Raw genomic sequence first — 23,074 nt, forward strand, 5'->3', positions numbered from 1 at the left:
CAGTATTATTTCTGCTTTCTTTTTCTTGATTAGTCTTACCCGTGCTTTGTTAATTTTACTGATCTTTTAAAGAACCAATTTTATGCTTTTGTTATTTTGTTTCATCTTCATTTTCTATTAATTCTGAGAAGTTGTTATTGTTTCCTTCTTTTGTTGGGTTTATTCAGTTATTTTTTTTCTAAATTCATAGTTTGTGGTTTGTATTTTCTAGTACTAGCATGCTAGGCTATAAATTTGGTGTTGGAGGTTTTGAAAAGTAGTTATTTTTGAATGTTATAGTGATCTGTAACTTCAATACAGAAGGCTGAAAGACTTTAAAAAGGAGGGTCAAAGCAAACTTTTAAAGTTAGTTAATATAAAACAACTAGTGAACAAATTCTTTCAATCATAAACTTGAATAGTTAAGCCAAAACTTCAGCAGTTAGATAGCACTGTAATATATTTTTCAAAAGGTAAATTACTGAAAGGCTAATAAGCTAAGTCCATGTGTTTTCAGTGAAATAAAGCAGTATGGTTTTATGCTTTCTTTAGTCTTGGTCTGGTAGTTGCTCAGGGACAGGTGCCTTGTAACCTGAGAGTCAGGGTTTTGCCAGGGAGGTTCAGAAGAAAAATGAGAGAGGTAGATTCAATGTGGTGATCAGAATGACAGACCACAGATCTAAGCCAGGCGAGGAGAAACTGAGGATGTGGATAAAAAAATATGGACGAGCCAGTGGATCAGAAGCCCTGGTGTGGCTGAGCAATCGCTAGTTATGTTACCAGAGAGAGTGCGCAGCAAAGACTGAATGCTGTAGCTGGAAAATGAGGTGCCAGCACTCAGACTGTGAAGCACAGTTAATGGTCGCAGAAGAATCCTATCCAGATACGTGCACTGGATCTATCCCAATAAATAATTTGCCTATAGTACACACATACCTCAAAACCAAAATTATTATTGCTACTGTTATTTCAAAAATGCTTTGAGGCACACTACTTAGGTCACAAAAATCTAGTATCTCATGTGATCTCACTCAATTAAAATTCCAACATCATTATCAGATTAGAGTGATGGGTATTTCTCAATAGCACAATAGTTTCAGCTAAGAAGACCCATTTTTAGATGCTTTCATGGTCATCTTCTATTAACAATGCAGTATACACCAGCTACAAAATTATGCTCCATAAAGTAGTTAAATTATGTAAAGTTCACCAAAACAGTGTTTGTTATGCAATGTCACTACAGAGACTTTAAATCATTCCCTTCCTTAATCTTCCAGTCATAGCCTATTAAATGTACTAAACAATCCAACATTTTTCTTCTGAAAATCATTCAATAACCCTAAAGAAAAGACTCATACTTAAAACACAGTAGGAGCTTTATATGCCAGATACCCTGCAAGGTGCTGGGGATTAGTATTTTAAGCTCTGCTATCATGCTAAAAAAAAAAATCAGAAAATACAGAGGAGCAAAAAGTTAAAAACTAAAAACCATCTGAAATCCCACCAATATTAATCTTTTACTATAAATTCTACTAGTTATGTTTAATCTCTCTGCATTAACTATAAAATGTTATGCTGCTATTGGCAATTATCAAAAAATAAATTTAGTAGACTGAGACACATTATAGATCATTTTCTGGTTAATTTTCTTATTCAGAACATTTTCTACAAAGAATATTTATTTCTTTAATAATCAAGGTAAAAACTTTCTTAGGAAAAAACTTCCTAATTTAAGAATATAAGAAATTTGGAGGATTAAATATGTTAAGGCTTTGAATAAAATATGAGGCCTTTTATTTTAATCTCAGAAGGGGATTTTAGCACATTAGAAGGAAATAATATTTTAATTCCATTAATTTGTGAAAAATTTAAGAATAAAATTTGAACACTGAACAACTATTCAACTAATGAGACAATTCTATTTAACTAAACAAGACAGCTTTCATTTTCCTTTAGTACAAAAGAGTTTTCATAATATTTGATTAAGTTTAAAATGTCTGTCTTTAAATGTTAAGTATTTACCTTTCAGTAGTTTCTGGCTATTTTCTCGTCAGTGCTCTCTGTTCCAAATTGTCAACCAGCACACATTTGTTAGCTTTTTCCATAAGACACATTCGGATTTCAACTCAGCTACAGTCATGTGAGTGCAAGTACTGATTTCCCATAATGTCCTTCATAAATACGCCTGTGAAATTACCAGGTGATGACAACACAAAAATACACACCATTCTTTCTCCTTCCTTATCTACCCTGTAAAACTAGAAAAAAACATGCCACCGACGTATTTCATAATTGCAAATAAGAGATTATTGAATTAGGAAAGGTTCAGAGCAAATTCCAGACATCATATGCTCCCTGGGAATAACCCTTTGACACACCTCTGCTATTTATGAATCTCCTCTCTGTAAGAAAAACCTAAGAACAGAAACACCTGTAGTGTCTATATTTTACATCTCAAATGCAGAGGTAAACTACGTGGTAATGTTGATGGGAGAAAGAAGCACATTTAATTAAACACTAAAGAAAAGGAAACTAAAAGGACAGACAACATGACAAAGCACCTAAAATAACCAAACTTTGGACACCTACTTGGTCAGAGAATATGGGCTGGTAGAGACTGACCATTATTCTTTAATACCCTCTCTGACCAACCGACCAGGTAGAAAGTTAAGACCTGGAGAAGCCAATGAAGAGAAAATGACCATGGTCCCATAAGAGCCTGCACAATAAACATTTACTTCATGGAATCATTACATTCAAGATATTTCTAACTATACATTCTACTATATATATTTAACCTGCTTTATTAAGATCTGTTATATTTTAATAATTTCTGACCCCATGTGTCCACTCAAGATTGCCAGGCATGCTCAGCAAATGCCCTGACTGCAGCTGTCTTTTTCTCAGTTCCAACAAAACAGCCCATATTGTGTCAACACAGGGGTCAAAAAATCAAATGTATTCAGAAGTCAAACAGATAAGTAAGGAAAGAGAGAGGACAAACAAGAGTGGTGGCATGTCCCCCACCGAAATAAGTTCAAATTCCAAAACTGCAAAAGCTGTTGACCAACCAGCCAGCCTCGACGGCAACTCCTGACAGACGTGCCTCAAAGCAACAGTACGTCACCACTTACAACCCAAAGCCATGAAAACTATTATCTCTTCTCTCCTTCTGCCCATAAAAGGGGGATTAAATCCGAAGTCCATCAGATGAGATGAAGTAAGTGAGTAAGAAAGAAGAAAGTGTTCTGAGCTACCCAAATAACTGAGCAACTGGAATGGCTTTAAGCACAGCCAGTAGGAACAAGCACCGGTATGTGACCCACCGTCAGCCTGGCCGTCTGCAGCCAGCGTGGTCCTAAGGCCCAAAGAAATACCGGCAGTGCTGCCTACTCTTAAACCATGGCTTCTGGGTATTTTGTTCTGCTAGTACGTCATGAGTTTCTCGGGGGCATACGGCGCTGACCAAGTAGCTTCCGTACATTAGTCAAGTATGCAAATTAAGACTAACAACAACAACAAAAGAACAAAATACTAGTCCAAGGTGTAAAACAGAGGGAAAGAACAGGGCTTATCTTTTTTCCTCTTGATTTCACAGAAAGTAAGTAACTTTATGGACACACAGCTAACCGGGGAGAAGCTGAGATCTGAATCCCAGTCATCTGAGGTCAGACCTAAGTCCTTAACCATTTCGTTCCATTACCTGGCAAGGAAGAGACCGATGACTTCCTGTTTGCCATTCTTTAAAAAATGAGAAGTCATCCAGTGATTTTTTTAAAAAACATAAATTTATGTTTCCCACAAGACTAAAGATATGAGAAATCGTCCCGTCAGGGTTCCCTGGAACGACCACATGTCCAGGTCTCCAGAATTATTACTCGCTCCCCCTTGAACTCTTAAAAGGGTGTTTGCACCCTAGGGGTATTGCCATTCCTGAGTAAGTCTTCCTTACCAATTGTCCAGGGGAGACGGAACAGGAAGTAAACGTGACCATGACTGAAGGGTGCTAGTGAGGAGGAACTGTCCCCTAAATGCCCGAAATTCCTGCCTTATAGAATCATTCCTGTAGATCTGGAAAAGCTATCTTATTATTTTTCCCTATGTCAATGGACTTCAATCCAAATAGGAGTTGTATTTTTTTTTCCATTCAAAATCTTTGGAACGCCAGCACATAAATTATATAAAGGTGACACACCACCATGTAATTCTTCATGGTAGGAAAACACTTAGCTGCAGAATACTGAAAATCACTCAAATTAAGAAAAAAGAGAGAGAGATGGAGGAGGGGGGAGGGAAGGATGGGAAGCAGGCAAGTGGGAAGGAAACAAGCAAATTCACGATAAGAAAAATGAACCACAGGCTATTATTTAGAAGTGGAAAACCTTTTAAAAAACCCTTTCCTGCTTAGGATCTATTATTTTGTGGCTCACTTTTCAAAATTCTCCGCCATTGTATCTTCACATATTCCTTCTACTGCTCCATTCTCCCTCTCTCCTTCTAGGATTCCAATCAAATATATGTCCTTTCTCAGTATAGCTTCTGTATTTCTTACACTCTTCAGTGCTTTCCATCCTTTTTCTCTCTCATAATCCATTCAGAGAAGTTCCTTCTGATCTTTCAGTTCATTACTTTCTAATCTGCTATTAATCAACTGAATACTTAATTTCTTTGTTACACTTTTTAGATCTACTATTTAGTTGGTTCTTTTTCACATCTGTCTCTTTATGTAACTTCCAGCTCCTTGTTGAAATGTTCAGCTTTTCTGTCCATGAACACAGTAAACATGATTTTATAGTCTGTCTACTTAAATGCCTGCTTCTATCATCTGTTATCTGTGTTGGTTCTTGTTCACGTTGTCTCCTGGCATGCGTGGTGACATGGATTGGATTGGATTTGAAAAATCATCTCAGGAATAACTTGAGTCTTAAGATGATGGTCTACTCCTCCGTTAGCTGCCTGGGGGCCAGGAATCAGAGATCACCTTAATGCAATCTCAGCATCTGAGATTTGCAAACTCCCCGAAATGATTCCGTGGGACTCTAGTTCAGGCAGAGGCCGGCGTACTCCCAGCATACTTGCATTCCAGGCTGCTGCCTTTTAAGATTCCAATATTAACCATGGTTGGTTCACCAAGATTCTCACCCAAGGCAACGCCTAGATTCCAGCTTCCGTTCCCCCACCCTGTGAGACTATCAGCCACACTGCTCAGCCACTCAGCTGCTTCACCAGAATAGCAAATACCCAGGGCAGGAGTGGCCCCCAGCAAGATGTTCACTTCTCCGGAGTTCTGTAATCTCCTAAATGTTAGCCCCAGAATTCTTTAGTATCTTGTATATTCTCATGCTTTTCAGGAGCATCAACTGGCCTGAACTAGGTTACTCAGGCTGCCAGTATCAGAGGCATAAGGCCAGGGTTAGGTTCTAAACTGTTGCTTTTGTATTTCAATGTCACCAGGCTAGGTATTGCCAAAAAGAGACAATCAGCAAACAATAATGTAACAGAATATAGGCCTTTTTCAGAAAACTTTAATAATGCAATTACCACCTCAAGAGGTGAAGAAAGCTGACAAACCTAATCGCTCTGAGAACTGGCGGATTTCTAGCCTAGCTCATCCTTTTCACTCAAGCTACAGGAAACCAACATCGCAGACGGTCGTGTAGACATCCTCTTGAGCCTCAGCACTTCCAACTGCCAGGACCTGCATCTCTGGCCTCTGGAGCCCATCTGCCCACATGGAGGGCATGCCCACAAGAATGGGGCAGTGTATACCTCCTTGAGACAGCCCACAACAACAGACTGGTAGAAATACCCTGCTCCCTCATACCCTCGCCCAGCCCCAGGGTAACTCTGACACCTGTATTCTACGCTGTCTCCCAGAGTTCCCCAGCAGGATTAAGCTTTAGTTGCCCACAGTGGAATCTGGCTTGAAAACATACCTTTTACTAGCTGACTTCCCTGCCTCTCTCACCTCCTCATTCCTCTACTGGTATGTTCTGGGCTTACCTCAAAAGTAAAAAACTTGGATTTGAATTTCTATTTCAGGATTTGCTTCTGGAGGAACCCAAACTAATAAAATCAGGTTTCAGCAGAAAAAAGACAACTTCACAAATTCTTACATGTACTAATTTCATATTTCTAAATTAAAAAATGTATTTTTTATTAGTTGCAAGTGTACAAAGCAATGTACTAGTTAGATATTTAAACCCCTCATAAAGTGATAACCCACCCCCAAGCTACTACCCCTCTGACATCTTATGTAGCTGTTACAATACCATCAACTCTCTTCCCTATGCTGAACTCCACATCCCATGACTACATATACCTATGTATTTAGTTATAGTTGACACAATATTACTCTACTTCAGCTTCAGGTGTACAGCACATTGGTCAGGCATCTACACTGTCTATGACGTGATCCCCCTGATAAGTCCAGTGCCCATCTGGCACCTTATGTGATCTTTACAACATTGTTGATTATATTCCCCATACTGTATTAGCTACCAATTTATATTTCTTAATGCCTTCACCTTTTTCACCTTGACCCCTACCCATTCCCATCTATCACCCTGACAAATCTAGTACCTATCTGGCACCATACCTAGTTATTACAATATTATTGACTATATTCCTATATTTCTTATACCCTACATCCCTATGACTACTGTATAACAACCAATTTGTTTTTCTTAATCCCTCCCCTTTCACCCATCATTAACCCCTTCCCATCTTAAAGAAATCCCTCTAAGAGTCCTTGAAATACTGGTTTGGTGGTGATAAAGTCCTTAAGTGTTTTCTTGGCTGAGAAGCTCCTTATCTGTCCTTCAATTCTAAATGACAGCCTTGCTGCGTACAGCAATCTTTGTAGTATGTCGTAGCTTTTCATCACTTGGAATATTTCCTGCCAATCCCTCTGCCTGCAAAGTTTCTGTTGAAAAATCAGTTGACAGTCTTATGGGGGCTCCTTTGTAGGTAACTAACTGCTTTTCTCTTGCTGCTTTTAAGATTCTTTGTCTTTAACCTTTGGCATTTTAATGATGATGTGTCTTGGTGTGGGCCTCTTTGGGTTCATCTTATTTGGGACTCTGTGCTTCCTGGGCTTGTATGTCCATTTCCTTCACCAAGTTAGGGAAGTTTTCTGTCATTATTTCTTCAAATAGGTTTTCAATTCCTTGCTCTGCCTCTTCTCCTTCTGATACCCCTATAATGTGAATGTTGGTATACTTGATATTGTCCCAGAGGCCGCTTAAACTCTCAATTTTTTGGATTCTTTTTTCTTTTTGCTGTTCTGGTTGGGTATTTTCTGCTACCTTATCTTCTACATCGCTGATTGGATCCTCTGCTTCATCTAATCTGTTGATTCCCTGTAATATGTTCTTCATTTCCATTATTGTATCCTTTATTTTTGACTGGTTCTTTTTCAGGGTTTCCATCTCCATTTTTATGCTTCCTATCTCTCTGTTGAAGTTCTCCCTGAGATCACTGAGCATTCTTATAACCAGTGTTTGGAACTCTGTGTCTGATAGATTGTTTATCTCTGTTTCGCTTTGTTCTTTTTCTGGAGCTTTGTCCTGTTGTTTCATTTGGGACATGTTTCTTTGTCCTCCCATTTTGGCTGCCTCCCTATGTTTGTTTTCATGTATTAGGTAGGGCTGCTATGTCTTCCGGTCTTAGTAGAGTGGGCTTATGTAGTAGGTGTGCTGTGGGGTTCAGTGGTGCAGCCATGTGCTCCAGGTGTGTCCCTTGTGTGGGCTGTGTGTGCCCTCCTGTTGTAGTTGAGCCTTGGTTGATAACTGCACATCAGTGGGAAGGACTGACCTTTGGGCTCACTGGTTGTGAGGACTGGCCTTGACTACAGTGGAAGGGTTGTTGTTCAGGGGCTGATCCTACAGAGCAGGATCTGCCTCAGCAGGGCTCAGGTGCCTGCCCAGTCTGCCACTTGGGTGTGTCATACTTGGAGGTGACTGGATGATGCTCCAGCTCATTTTGAAGTTGGCCACTGTGGGCTCCAGCCCCAGGACCACTTTGGAGGGGATCTGCTGTAGGTCTACTTCAGCTCGTGCCCCACCCAGGGCCACCTGGAAGGAGCCACAAAGAAATCCGCAGATGGTTGCCTTCCATTCTGTGCTTGGAAGCACTTTGAGAGGCCAAGCCACGAACCAAGGCCAGCTGCCACTAGTGCCGAGCTTAGGGCTCCTCAGTGACAAGTACAAGACACGCTCAAGCCAGTTGCTGCTTGTCTCGGTTCCACGAACCTTTGAGAGACCCTAGGAAGTCTGCAGCATGAGCTAAGGCAGGCAGTTTGTATGAAAAAGGCACTGGAAGCAGTTTGGGTGTGTGTGTGTAAGTTGGGTGGGACGAGGTCTCGAATAGCCAGGCATGGCAAACTAAGGTGGAGACTCAGACATGGCCCTGCCTGTGTCCATACGCTGGGAAGGGGGAGGGCTCAACAAAGAAACAGTGGCCTCTGCCAGCTCCTCCATCCAGGAGAAAGCCGCCTCTCCAGCCCCCGTGCCAAGCCAGACAACTCAGTTCCCCACCATATGTCCCTACTACGTCTCCATTGGTTGCCCCAGAGCTGGAGCTCAGAGTGAGCGATTCCATTGGTGGTAAGTCCGCGCGCAGTCCCTTTAAGAGGAGTGCCTCAGAGCACAGCCACCTCCATCTTATTCAGTCACAATCTCCGCTGATTTTCACAGCCAGAAATTATGGGGATTTCTCGTCCCAGCATTGGAACCCTGGGCTGGGGTGGGGCTGGGACCTCTCACTCCTCTGGGGGATGCGGGATACCCCCACAGCTGAAATATCCCTGCAGATCTTTAATGGTGACAGTGGGAGTGGGACCAGCCCCTTCCGCATCTCTGCCCTTCCTACCAGTCTGGACATGGCTTCTTGTTGAAGGGCGCATTCTTAGTTGAAGGGCTTCAGTTCAGCAAGATTTTAGGTGATTCTTAATAATGGTTGTTTTCTGGATTAGTTGTAATTTTGATGTGGTTGTGAGAGAAGGTAAACACACTGTTTACCTAGTGCACCATCGTGGTATGGTCCAAACACATGGTTTTTAAATATTTAGATACAGAAGTCAATATAAATCTCAGAACACAAACATATTACTGGCTCTGTTTATTGAGAGTGCCTAAAAGCAACGATGTGGTTTTTTAAATACCATGTTCCACTAGAAGGAACTAGAGCTCCTTGGAGGATTGGCTGATTCCAGGGTTGGAGCATCTTGCTGTGCAAATAAGTCTAAACAGGAAATTTCACAAAGATAGAGCTCTTATGGCTCTTGTTGACTATAAAGTACAAAATAACACCTACAAAAAGCTTTTCTGAAGAGTCGCACGATATTTTTATACTTGCAAGAAAAATATATTTCAAAGCGAAAAGCTTCTCTAAGGAAAGCCAAAGCTATCAGGAAATGTAACTTGAAATCATTATTAACAGGTAATTAAAATGAAATCTCAAATTTAGCCTACCTAATCAAATCTAGATGCAGTACGGGAGTCCTGCCATCTAGTTCACGCGAGATGGTAAAATCTAGGTCATAAAATCTAAGTTAAAAAAAGACTGGGACTTGCGCTCAGGATGGCAGAATAGGTAAACCCTGTGCCCACAACTACGCCAGAGTTACAACCAAATTACAGAACCACCACCCTTGAAGACCACCTGAGGGCGAGCTGAACAGAATTCCTATAAGTAAGCTTATAAAGAAGCCACATCGAGACTGGTAGGAGGGGCAGAGACATGAAATGGGCAGGTCCCACACCCACAGTGTGGCAATTCAGCATCGGGAGGGATAGCTCAGCTGCAGAGATCCCACCTGAGGAGCGAGGGGTCCCAGCCCCACTCTGGGCTCCCCAACCCAGGGCATCAGTGCCAGGGGGAGGAGTCCCCATAACATCTGGCTAGAAACCAACAGGGATTGTGTCAGAGAAAGACAAGGGGCTTCCAAATACTGAGGCGCTTCTCTTAAAAGGACTGCGCACACTCCCTCACAAACCCACTCGCTCTAAGCTCCAGTGAAGGGGCAGCAGCTTAAAAAGTACCAGGGACATACTGGGAGGACATAAATTGACTAACTTCAGGACAAGGGCTGGAGCAGCAGCAGTCAGAGCGACTTTCTAAAGGGACGAAGTGCTGCCAAGTGCCACCGTTTCCTTGAAGTTTTCTCCCACCCAGCCAACCTGGTGTACATGGGCACCAAATCTGAGCTGTCCATTAACCTAGCTCATACCATTCACTCCATCCAGGTGATTCCCTGACACCCCACCCCACCCAACTCTCCCACCTGGCTGCAGACTTTCCCCAAATCTCTTAAAGGTCCACTAACCCCAAAAAAGCAGTAGTCGACCTCAGTGTGCCCGGTAGATCTTGCTACGCAGCCCCATGACCCATACAAGTGGCAACCAGTCTCAACTGGCGTTGTAATTCCCATCAGGTGGCCCCAAATCTAGCATAAGCAGTGGCCAATCCTGGCCTGAATGTAGCTTCATCTAAGTGACCACATGCCTGGCACAAGTGGTGGCTGGCCTCAGCTCATATCGTGGTGCCCACCAAAGGGTCCCAAGCCCGGCATAAGTGGGAGCCAGGCTCAGTTCGCAGCATAGCCTCTCCCAAGTGCCTGTAAACCCAGCACAAGTAGCAACAAACTGCAAATCACTGTAGCACCTACCAACAGGCTCCAAACCCAGCACAAGAGGCAGCTGACCTTGGCTTGCACCAGAGCCCCCCTCAAGAGACTCCAGAAGCAACACATCCGGTGACCTGCTTCAGACCACACCAGAGCACCACCCAACCAGCTCCACAAACACCACACCTCAAGGGCAGACTCAGCTAGCACCAGAGCTCCACTAAAGTGACTCCTGCTCCATGTGGTCAGCCCCTGCACAAAAGCCCTCTCACAGTCAGTCAGCCTGATAAGGGATCAATCCAACAAGAGCATATAACTCTTGTAAACATGTATGCAGCCAACATCGGAGCACCTATGGACATAAAGGGAAAGACATACAGTAGTACTGGGGGACTGTAACATCCCATGGACATCAATGGATGGATCATCCAGACGGAACATCCATAAGGAAAGTGGCTTTAAATGACACATTAGAGCAGATGGATTTAATTGACATGTTTAGAGCATTGTACTCAAAAGCAACAGAATATATATGCTTTTCAATTGCATGTGGAACATTTTCCAGGGTAGACCACATGTTAGGACGCAAAACAAGTATCAGTAAATTTAAGATCAAAATGGTATCAAGCATCTTCTCTGATCACAACGGTATGAAACTAGAAATCAATTACAGGAATAAAACCAAAAACACAAACACATGGGAGCTAAAGAACTCGCTACTAAACAATGAATGGGTTAACAACAAGATCAAGGAATAAATCAAAATATACCTAGAGACAAATGAAAATGAAACAACCTAAAAATCTGTAGGACACAGCCAAAGTAGTTTTAAGAGAGAAATTCATAGCAATACAGGCCTACCTCAACAAACAAGAAAAATCTTAGACTATCTAACCTCACACCTACAAGAACTAGAAAAAGAACAAACAAAGCCCAAAGTGAATAGAAGAAAGGAAATTATAAAGGTCAGAGCGGAAATAAATGAAATAGTCTAAAAACACAATAGAAAAGATCAATGAAACCAAGAGCTGGTTCTTTGAAAAGATAAACAAAATTGACAAACTTTTAGCCGCACTCATCAAAAAAAGAGAAAAAGGGCCCAAATAAAATCAGAAATGAAAAAGAAGTGACAACTGACACCACAGAAATACAAAGGGTTATAAGAAAACACTACAAAGAATTATAGGCCAACAAACTGGACAACCTGGAAGAAATGAATAAATTCCTAGAAACATACAATCTTCCAAGATGGAATCAGGATGAAACAAAAAATCTGAACTGACCAATAACTACTAACAAAATCAAATCAATAATCAAAAAAATCCAACAAACAAAAGCCTTAGACCAAATGGCTTCACAGGTGAATTTCACCTAACAATTCAAGAAGAATATCGATCCTTATCAAATTATTCCAAAAAACTGAAGAGGTGAGAAGGTTCCCAAACTCATTTTTATGAGGCCATCATTACCCTGATACCAAAACCAAACAAAGACACTACAAAAAAATGTATAGGCCAATATCCCTGATGAACATAGATGCAAAAATCCTGAACAACATATTAGCAAACCAAATTCAGCAAAACAGTAAAAAGATCATATACTATGATCAAGTGGGATATATTCCTGGGATGCAAGGTTGGTTCAATATCCACAATTCAATTAACACGCTACACTACAGAAACAAAATGAAGGATAAAAATCACATGATTACATCAACAGATACAGAAAAAGCATTTGACAAAATCCAGCATCCTTTTATGATAAAAACTTCCAGCAACGTGGAGATAGAGGGTACAGACCTCAACATAATAAAGGCCACATACGACAAGCCCACAGCTAACATCATACTCAATGGTAAAAAGCTGAAAGTTTTAAGATCAGGAACAAGACAAGTATGTCCAGTTTCACCACTTTTATTCAACACAGTAATGGAAGCGCTAGTCACAGCAATCAGACAAGAAAAAGAAAGGAAAGGCATCCAAATTGGAAAGGAAGAAATAAAACTGTCATTATTTGCAGATGACATTATATAGAAAGAACCCTATTTGATAGTCACCAAACTGACAACATAGGCTGGAGAGCAAGTTCTCAAATCAACAGTTCTGTAGTTCCTTTCATGCATTTGAACTTAAACAGGGGACAAGGAAGATTATAGGAAGCTGGGAGAAAGGGGGCAGTGAGGATTGGATTACAGGATAGTTATGACTATTTGCTCCCTTGAGGGTGATTATGTCTTGGAAGGAGGGATCTGAAAAGAGGCATTTCAAAGGCATTTTAACCTAGAGGCACAGAAACAATGGGCGGGGCTGCTTAGGCCAAGATGATAAGCCTTGGAAGTTTATGACCTGATCACCCTGTGCGGTTACTTTCCATAGGACCCCCTTTCTTCCCCTTGTCCACACTTCGTAAGGTATGTAAATATCTAATCACTGTATTGTATGCCTGAAACTAATATAATAACGTATGTCAACTTTAACTGAAAAATAAGTTTTAAAAAGTTAAATTTAAAAAAAGAATAGAGGTGACTTCTGCTTAGAAGCCCACTCCCATCCTTACAACTAGAAAAGCTTGGGAAACTGAAAATTAGTGACACTTTTAGATCCACTGAAGAAGTGCAGTTACAGGGCGAACTGCCACGTAAAACCTGGAGACACACAGGTGAGATCTGCTTACCTGTAGCAAAAGCTGCTGGACCCACGAGAGTTAGAAACTCCAGGGATGCAGTCTTGGGAGAAGGGCGCACTGTGTGGGGTTCACCTCCAGGAACCCCACCAGGTCCTCAAGGTGAAGGTAAAGATCCCACAAAGATCCCCTGGTGACTCTGGCAGGGAGAAGAGTAGTCATTGTGAAACCTGCCCACAGCCTTCTCCATAACAATGGTTGGGGAAGGACACGCCTCCCACTCCTGCCCCTTCTGCCCTCCCAGTCTAACCTAGGGCGTAAAACAATAATCAACAAAGGTCAAGGCTTATAGGAAATAGGATGGGAAGTGCAGCTACGGAAGGGAATCGGTTGCAGGGGGAAACAGCTATACCACTTGTTCAGGACACAGGCTCACACTTAAGCAGAAGATTACAGAACTCTTACCCTCCCTCACGCTTTACCACCAACAGGGCTCCAAATACCATAAAGGTGGGTTATAGCTGAAAGAGCTGCAGGACACAGACTCTCTCTGGGGAAGAGTACTGTAATTAGAAAACCCCAAAGTCCAGTGGGAAGATAAAAACAAGGGCACCAGAAGAATGTGAAGTCTCTGGCACCTGAGGCTCCATTAAACATAGGCAAACCTCTATCAGTCCCAATTACCTGATACAACATGTCAGGCTTTCAATAACAACAACAAAATACAAAGCATAGCAAAAGGCAAGAGAAAATATAGTTCGAAAATACAGTCTGCAATCGTTAGAACCGGACTCAGATGACACTGGTTTAGGTATTTTCAGACAGGGATTTTTATAGCCATAATTAATATGTTAAGAGCTCTAATGGAAGAAGAGAAAACATGCAAGACCAGATTGATAATGTAAACACTGAGACGGAAACTTGAATTAAAAATGAATCAAAAGGAAGTGACGAAAATCAAGAACGCTGTAACAGCCGTGAAAACTGCCTTCCGCGGGCTCATCAGTAGACTGCACACAGCCGAAGAAGCAGTAAGCTTGAATACAGGTCAACAGACGTGTCCCAAACTGAAATGCAGAGAGCAAAAAGAATGGAAAAAAACAGAAGATCCAAGAATTATGGGACACTTTCAACAAGTATAACATGCACATTAATGTATTATCAGAAGAGAGAGAAAAGGAAGCAGAAGAAATACTTGAAGTAATAATGGCCATGAACTTTCCAAAATTAATGACAGACCCCAGGAAGCTGAGAGAACACCAAACAGATTAAATACCCTACAAAACCCTACCTAGGTATACCGTATTCAGAAAAATCAAAAGACAGACAAAATACTGAAAGAAACCACAGGGAGGGAAAAACACCTCATTTACAGAGAAAAAAAAGAAGAGTGAAATATTTAAAGTACGAAAGAAAAAAATCCACTACATTATAAGTGTATATCCATTGATACTATCCTGCAAAAGAGAAGGACAAATAAAGACTTCCTCAGACAAACAGAAATTGAGGAATTCATTGTCAGCTGACTGCCCTGCAAGGGGAGAAAAAAGACCATCAGAGAGGAAATAAATGAAATGACAATAAAAATCTTTTCTCTCTTATTTTCACTGATCTAAAAAAACAACTATTTAAGTAATAGAGTAACAATGTGTTGGATCGTAACATGCTGGTAAGTGGATGAGTAACAGTAATGTCACAAGGATGGGAAGGAGAAATTGGGGCTACTTTATTAGTAAGGTACCTGTACAACACGTCAAGCAACATACAGTTAAGGCAGACTCAGGTTAGTTTACAATGTATATTGAAAACTCCAGAGCTACCACCAAATTTTTTTAAAAAGGTATGTAATTGATAATGCTATGTGGTAGGCAGAAAAATGGTCCCCCAGGAATATCCACATCCTAATCCCAAGAATTAAGGGAGGAGGTGGAATTAGGGTCGCTAATCACCTGACCTTAAAACACAGAGATTATCCTAGACTATCTGGATGGGCCCAATGTAATCAGAGTCCTGAAATGTGGACGAGAAAGGCAGCAGAGAAGATCAAATGATGCAATGTGAAAGGAACTTGACCCACTATTGCTGGCTTTGAGGGTGGAGGAAGAGCGCCACGAGTAGGATTTTCCCCTAGAGCCTCCAGAAAGGCACACAGCCCTGCCAACATCCTGAGTTTAGCCCCTGACACCCATTTCAAACTTCTAACTTCTCTCCAGAACCCTAAGATAATAAATTATGTTGTTTCACAACACTAAGTTTGTGTTATTTTGTAACAGTATAGCAAACAAATAAATACTAAGAGAGGAGATAAAGTTGAATCATATAAAATGGCCAATTAAAAAGAAACAATGGAAAAAAGGAATGAATACAAAACAGTTACAAACATGGAAGATATTAATCCAACTATATCAATAATCACTTCAGATGTGAATGGTGTCAACACAACAAACAAAAGAGAGAGATTGTCACAGTGGACAGAACAACACAACATCCAACATGTAGACATATTTGTTATCTACAAGCAACTAACTTTAAATATAAAGACTAAGATACATTCAAAGTAAAGGGATCAAAAAGTATACCATGCTAACACTAACCAAAAGAAAGCTGGAATAATTATATTAATTTCAAACAAAGCAGACTTTGTCTGATAATCGGGGATAAAGAGGGTCATTAAGTGTTAAGAGGTAATTCTCCAAGAAAATGTAACAATGCTGAACACGTATGCACCTCAGGAGAAAGTATCAAAATACATGAAGCAAAAACTGTGAAAAATGAAAAAAGAGACAAATCGACTATTACAGCTGGAGACTTCAACGACACTGTTAGTAACTGATCGCTCAAGCACACAGAAAATCAATAAGGAAACATGACCTGAACAGTATTATCAATCAACTTGGTCTGATATTTATAGAAAACTCCATCCAACAACAGCTGAATATGTAATACATTCTTCTCTAGCCCACACTCACCTATGTGGACCACATTCTGGGCCACAAAAATACACTTTAATAGACTTAAAACATTAGAAATCATATAAAGTCTGTTCTTAGACATAATGAAATTAAACCAGAAATCAATAACAGAAAACTAAACAAAACAAAACCAAAAAAAAAAACACCCCTCAGATATCTAGAAATTAAAGTCTCAAGAGAAATTTATTTTGAACTAAATGAAAATGTAACATCGAAATGTGTGGGATGCAGCAAAAGCAGAACTTGAAGAGAAATGTACAGCATTAAGTGACTATATTAGAAAAGAAGAAAGACCTGAAACCAATAACCTAAGCTTCCACCTTAGGAAACCAGAGAAAGAAGAGCAATTTAGGGCTCAGGCTACCAGAAGGAAATGAATTCCACTCCTCGGTGCACACCCCAAAGAACAGACACTCACACACAAACATGTAAACTCATAGTCATAGCAGCATTATTCACAGCAGCCAAAAGGCAGAAACAACCGTGTCCATCAACAGATAAGTGATAAACAAATTGTGATACAGAGTATTATTCAGCCATAAAAAGACGTGAAGTCTCATATATGCTATAAGACGAGGGGACCTTGACCATGAAGTAAATGAGCCAGACACAAAAGGGCAAATAGTGTGTGATTCCACTTCCACGAGGAATCTAGACCAGGCAAATTCATAAAAGGGGAAGAGGAAACGGGGCGTTACTGCTGAATGGTTACAGTTTCTATTTGGGATGATGAAAAACTTGGAAATCATGGTGATGGTGACACAATACTATAAATTTACTTAACTGTACACTCAAAATGGTTAAAATGTATAAACTTCATGTGTATTTTATCACAATTTTTTGAAGTAAAAAAAAACAAAAAACCTCAAGTTGCAAGGAACAGCAAAAGAAAATGTCATGAGAAGATGTGAAAAGCGCGGACTCCTCTTCCATGACATTTAACATGAGACGCCCAATACGTTCATATTGAAGGCAGGTTTTCTGATTTCAATTTTTCTGAAAGCAGAGAAGATCTCAACATATGGTATTTCTAGGTAAAAGGGAAAACTTGAGTGGAATAAAAAAAAAAAAAAAAAGAAAGTCTAGCCTAAAACTGATTTGGGGAGGAGAGCGGCAGCACAGTATCTTGTCGGTGCACAGTAGTATGAAAAGCATATTCAAAGGTGTAATTTCGTTTTATATTTGGAAAACCAACCGTTTTCATAATACAGAGGTAAGCAGGAATGCTGAGCCAAATCTTTAATGATAGAAAACCAAAGTTAATCCATCCTGAGTACATTAATATTCCTCAAAGGGCGAAGTCTATCGGAATTGGAGGGTGGGGACTTGACATTCTTCTATTTATCCAAACAGCATCAATTTTAAGAATGTGGAAAATTATACAAGGCAGATAACCCAATTTCAACACGTATATTGCAAAAGAAACGAAAAGGGAAGCAAGAGACTCATCAACCAAATGCCATGTGTGGCTCTGGTTCAAGTCCTGATTGGCATAAACCAGCTGTTATTTAAAAAAAAAAAAAAATTTTTTTTTTTAATTTTTTTTTTTTAGACTCACAGGGAAATGTGACCACTGCCTGAACACTGTGGAAACTGAGGCTTGTGGGGGGGCATCACTCGGTCCTCTCTCGTTTTCATGTGTGAAGTTTCCCACCATCACGTCTGGGACCCGACAGCGATGGAGCCGCACGCGCGGCCCCGGCCCCGGCCCGACTCCCGCCCACTCCGCGCCGCCCGCAGCCCCCCGCCCGCCCGCAGCGAAGGGCTCCAGCCCCACCGGAAGTTCCTCGGGGCGGGCGCCCAGGTCTCCGGCGTCTCCTCGGTCAGCACCGCGGCCCGAAGCACCGAGATCGGGCGTCCAGACGCCGGGCCTGCTGCTCTGCCCCGCGGAGGCGCGGGCCGCCCGCCCGCCCGGCGCAGCCTCAGCCCCGGGGCCTCGCGCAGGGGCCGCGCGCGCCGCAGACGCTCGCCCGGGGCGCTGCGGGGAGGGGACGGTGGCCGCGCGGGGTCAGGCGCCGCGGGCCGCGCGCTACTCACCCGGACGCGGGCGAGGCGGGATCCCGGCCTTCCGGGACTCGGACTGCGGCATCTTCCCTCCCGCCACAGCCCCGGTCCGAGCCGCACCAGCTCCCGCGGCCCGAGCTGCCCGAGAGCCAGCGCGGCACGGGGAGCGGCGGCGGCCACGGGCGCCCAGGCCCCGGGGGGCTCGCCCACTGCCCGCGCCGCAGCGTCGGCCGGAGGCTGAGCGCCGCCGAGACCACGTGACGCCCCCCGCTCCCCCTCCCCTCCCCCGCGCGCCGCGGGTGACGTCACCGTGCGCAGGTGGCGCTGCGACCCCTCTGTGGTCCCATCGGTCTCCAGGCCTCCCGTGGGGGCCTGGCCCCTGGGGTCTGTCACGGGTGGCCTTCGGGTTTTCTCCTGTTATAAAAAGCCTCATGGAAGACAAATGTCCTGAAACATACGAAAAGATGTTCAACATCACTTAAGCTGTAAGAAACGTCGGTCAAAATGTACACGTGACGATAAACCTTTCAGAGAAGCTGTGCAGAAGCCTCCCGCGTAGGTGCTTGAGTGCAAAGTGTAGCCCTCCCGTGGAGCGACAGCGTGACGCCACGTCAGTGTCACCAGGCGGCTGCTAGACACGCTGTAGCTTAAACCGCACACCAGCCGGACCGACTGCATCTTACCGAGACCTCCAAGCTGCTCACACAACACAAAGGACACTGAAATGCCCTTTGCAGTGCAGCATTGTGCTTCAACGCAGGCTTTTTGAGGCTGGGCTGATTGCAAGGCTCGTTGAAGAGCTGTGCTAGTTTGTCCCTAGATACAGTCAGCCAGATGAAATACAGACCTGGAATCTGAATTTCAAACAAAATATAGTTTGCTATAAATATGTGCCATGGAAGTACGTATTGTTTATCCAAAATTGAAATTTAACAGGCGTCCTGTATTTTTCACTTGCTAAATCTTGCAACCCTCACCCCAAATTCTAACGTTAGTGTTCTCGTCTATGAAATGGGGATAACAATAGGATCTATTTCAGAAAGTTGTGTGGATGAAATGAGATAATCCGTGCAGAGTAGGTACCACGGGGTATGAAACAATGAGAGCTCAATAAGTGTAAATTCTTAATTCTTTCATACAGATGTGTCTTAGGGTAAATTCCTAGAAGTAGGCTTTCGTTACAGAGCTCCCAGGCTTAATTTTAAGCTTTGTGTGAGCATTTGATCATACCCAAAACGGTGTTTTATGACGAGCCTTGAGCATGTTAGCTAGCTCCAGAACACAAATCAGATTTTTAAACTTCCATATAAAAACAAAATACTGGCACCTACAAGCAACTATAGATTTCCTTCCAATCACACCGAATAGTTGGATGTTGATTCTGATTCGTTTTCTATCCCTGAATCAACTGAAACAATATCCAAGAGGAGAATGTTTAAACAACAAGCTACATCATTCCTAAGATTCATCCATGTGATCTACTACCTGAAACTAAATTATTACAAAACTGAGAGTTAATATTAGGCCCAGGGCTCTAAGGAAAAGAACGTTGCTTTTTCTTTCCACAAAGCTGATATTTACAACACCCTCCTTTATGCTTACACACACATAGATATACACATACACAGAGGGTGCCAAAAAAAAAATGCACACACATTTTAAGACAGGAAAACTGTATGAAAATTGTAATACTCAATATGTACCAATAACAAAAGATGAACGCAAGTCATGTTTGACTTCTGCAATTACAAGAGGTGATCAAAGTGGCTACCATCAGCATCCAGACACTTCTTATTAAGGCGAACTACTGCTTGAGCAACGTTGACTAAAGTGTCCACTTGTATACATTTTTTTGGCACCCCTGGTATACAAACGTAACTTATGTTCATCGTTTGTTATCGGCATATGTTGAGTATTACAATTTTAATACAGTTTTCCTTTCTTAAAATGTGTATACATTTTTGTGGCACTTTCTGTATATATATTCTCAAATTTCAAAACTATAAAAAGTTGTTACTTCAAGAAGATACTCTATGTTTATACTACTATAATTATTTTTTCCTTCTACCACAAAATTTCTATTTCGTATTTTACTCTGATTTTAATAGATCCACGGGTTTCTTATAATCAAGTTTTATTAATTTCTAGAAGCAACTAAGGTATAAATATGGGCCAAGAATATGTAATCATAATGTGGTGCTTATTTTGTGCAGCCAGACTGACCATTTCAAGGTGCAGTCAAGTTACTCTGGCCATCTGCAATACATGAGCACAGGTTTTTCCCATGTCTTTCTAGCAACAGACTTTATAGAGTATTTTGCTAAATACATAGGAATAAAGAGATCATAAACTGGTCTTTTTTTCTTTACATCGTATATGTTATCTCAAAGAATACAAGCTCCATGGAGGGAGGGACGTTTGCCTGCTCTGTCTGTTGCACTGCAACTCCTAGGAGGGTACCTGGCCCATGACCACTCACTTGTCGATGTAATGAGCGTAATAGATGAGTCAAGTTGTTTCTTGCTGTAAAAACTAGCTTATGTTTTCTCCAGCACAGACTATGTTTAGTGATCCTATCCTGAGTCTCCCCTACTCCTTTTTACTCCTTTCAGTGTGTTCTTTCACTCAGTTTCTCATTCCCTTTGTCTTTGTGAATTACATATATTTCACTTTCCCAGCCATCTGTACCCGGGTGAACACAAGAGCCATCCCTGTAACCCGAAAGACGTACTTAGACATCTGGGGGTGTGCTCACATGGGATAGGGATGGAATCTAGCTGCTGCTTCCCCGACCCCAGCTAAACAGTTCTCAAGTCAGAACACAGATTATCAATGAGGCACTAACGCAAGAAGTGTCAGGAGAGCTGTAGGCCAGAGTCATGGGAGGAGACAGACATGAAAAAGAGAAACTCAGAAGCAGGGAAGAGGGAATATCTCCAAGTGTCATAAAGGTGGACAGGGACAAATGGGGATTCTGGCCTGGTGAGCTGGACCAGGACATCCAGGCAAGTGGATTGGACATCAGAAGCTCAGGAACCCAGCCAAACAAGGTGTCAATGCCAGAATCTACACTGGCAGCAGGAAAGGAGTTCAGTACAGTTGAGTGGAAGTTGGTATGTACCAACCAAGGCTCTCTAAGAACGTCTTTCTGAGAAGACCAACGGGGCCAGGTCGCCTGTCGGGAGTAGGGATGGAGTTGGCAAAGGCTCCAAGAGTGGGGCAGCCCCTATGGTCTCCGAGGACCAAGTGAGTTTGGCAAACAATTGGAGATAATTGTATGCTGGAGTCTTCACTGTGTGACAGTGACATTTCTAATGTTCAAGGTCTTGCCACCCCAGAAATGTAGTGGCAAATGAGTAACAAAGGACTAAGAGCTATCATGAAAGGAGGAAAGAAAACGCACTCCTGTTGTAGACTACTTTGGTTGTATTTCTTAGTGCATTTCACAGAATTTCATGATGTTCCAAACTTGTACTTTTCTTTATGTTGAAGGAGCAGAGGACTTTTTAACCCTTTATAAATGAAGATGATTTGTTTTCCTTTCAGCTGCTGTTCTTAGAGTCCTCCAATTCTGGGAAGACAGTCTCCAAATACCACTGAAATGACTTGCAACCCAACTGTTTCCTTAATTCAACACGCTCACTAATGTTTCCATAGGGAATAGATCTCAGACGAGGTCTTCGTAAAAAAACCTGCTCCTAAATGGAAATAAAGAGTTTCATTACACCAAACAAATCTTAGCTAATAAAATCAGAACATAGATTAATAACATAGCAGTATACATTTTCATCATCTGAACTTAAAAAGAAAAACCCAGCCTTTCCGGTTTCCTCTGTATAGGGAGACACATCCGACCTGGGACTCACCGCGCACATATCCACAGCCTGTGCCGTGGTGGACCACAGCACAGGTGGTGTAGAGGGGAGGGAAAGGTTGGGCCCTGCCTCTCAGGAGCCCAAGAAGCACAGCCACCTATTTCAGTATATCCCTTCTCCTACTCTCTCAATGATACTCAAGGACAAAAACCTTCGCTCCCCCCGTCCCAGTCAGTACTTTCATGGTCTCAGAAATGGGGCATGCTGTGGTAGCTACGGACAAATTGATTCTGGAGGAAGACAGCCTGGGTTTAAATTCCGGCTCTGCTACTTATGAACTAGTATGTAACTTTGGACCTTACCCTCATGATGTTGTCAGGTCTGAACACTTTAATACATGTAAAGCCCTTGGGAGATGAAGGCTGGCACATAGTAGGTGGCATGTCAGTGTCAGCCATTATTGTCACTACACCCGGTTAGTCTTTCAGGTGCTCTGATGGAAGGAAGCCCCAAGTATGAGTATCTAATGGACTCAATCTGCCCCATATTAAAAGCGGTATTGTAAGTAGACCGATCCCTCCTTGAAAGCAGAACCCTTGTATTTTCGTGTGTGTATTCCTAGTGCCTAGCATCTACCGTGTTTCCCCCAAAATAAGACCTAGCTGGACAATCAGCTCTAATGCATCTTTTGGAGCAAAAAATTAATATAAGACCCGGTCTTATTTTACTAAAGACTGGGTATAATATAATATAATGTAACATATATAATATATATAATAGCGGGTGTTATATTATAGAATTGTATTAATTTTTGCTCCAAAAGATGCATTAGAGCTGATTGTCTGACGAGGTCTTATTTTCAGGGAAACGCGGTAGGTGGCTGCGTAGAAATTACTCACTAAGGGTTTCACTCACATTACCCAGATTACTAAAGAAATTGAGTATTACTCCTTTTGTAATGTAAAAAACATTTTTAAAGTATTCACTGAAGACCAGAACATGTGATATCACAGAGAGTCTTCCACATTCCACCCATGTATCTAAAAGGGGGTCTT

At 42.0% G+C, this 23,074-nt stretch overlaps 2 protein-coding genes across 12 annotated transcripts in view; both read right to left on the bottom strand.

The window, feature by feature from the left end:
• GALNT11 (polypeptide N-acetylgalactosaminyltransferase 11) overlaps nucleotides 1–18,646 on the bottom strand; it is a 46,943-nt gene extending 28,297 nt beyond the window's left edge. For 2 of the 11 annotated variants that reach the window (XM_074315085.2, XM_074315090.2), the window contains exons 1-2: nucleotides 17,978–18,142; nucleotides 13,280–13,427 (exon numbers count right to left, since the gene is read on the bottom strand). The gene's annotated coding sequence lies outside the window, so the exon portion shown is untranslated. Of the gene's footprint in view, nucleotides 1–2,001; nucleotides 2,165–13,279; nucleotides 13,428–17,977; nucleotides 18,178–18,237 lie in introns of those variants that run through there. The other 9 variants (XM_074315083.2, XM_074315084.2, XM_074315089.2 and 6 more) reach the window with 9 other exon arrangements.
• Nucleotides 18,647–21,612: 2,966 nt separating this feature from the next.
• The window catches only part of GALNTL5 (polypeptide N-acetylgalactosaminyltransferase like 5), a 46,089-nt gene continuing 44,627 nt past the window's right edge, over nucleotides 21,613–23,074 (bottom strand). Inside the window, exon 10 of the mRNA XM_088800402.1 lies at nucleotides 21,613–21,902. Coding sequence (XP_088656528.1) covers nucleotides 21,747–21,902 — 156 coding nt within the window. The 3' untranslated portion in view covers nucleotides 21,613–21,746. The remainder of the gene's footprint in view (nucleotides 21,903–23,074) is intronic.

The sequence above is a fragment of the Rhinolophus sinicus genome, chromosome 8, assembly GCF_057876585.1.
Source record: "Rhinolophus sinicus isolate RSI-liver-muscle chromosome 8, RSI-T2T, whole genome shotgun sequence".
Classification (NCBI taxonomy): Eukaryota; Metazoa; Chordata; class Mammalia; order Chiroptera; family Rhinolophidae; genus Rhinolophus; species Rhinolophus sinicus.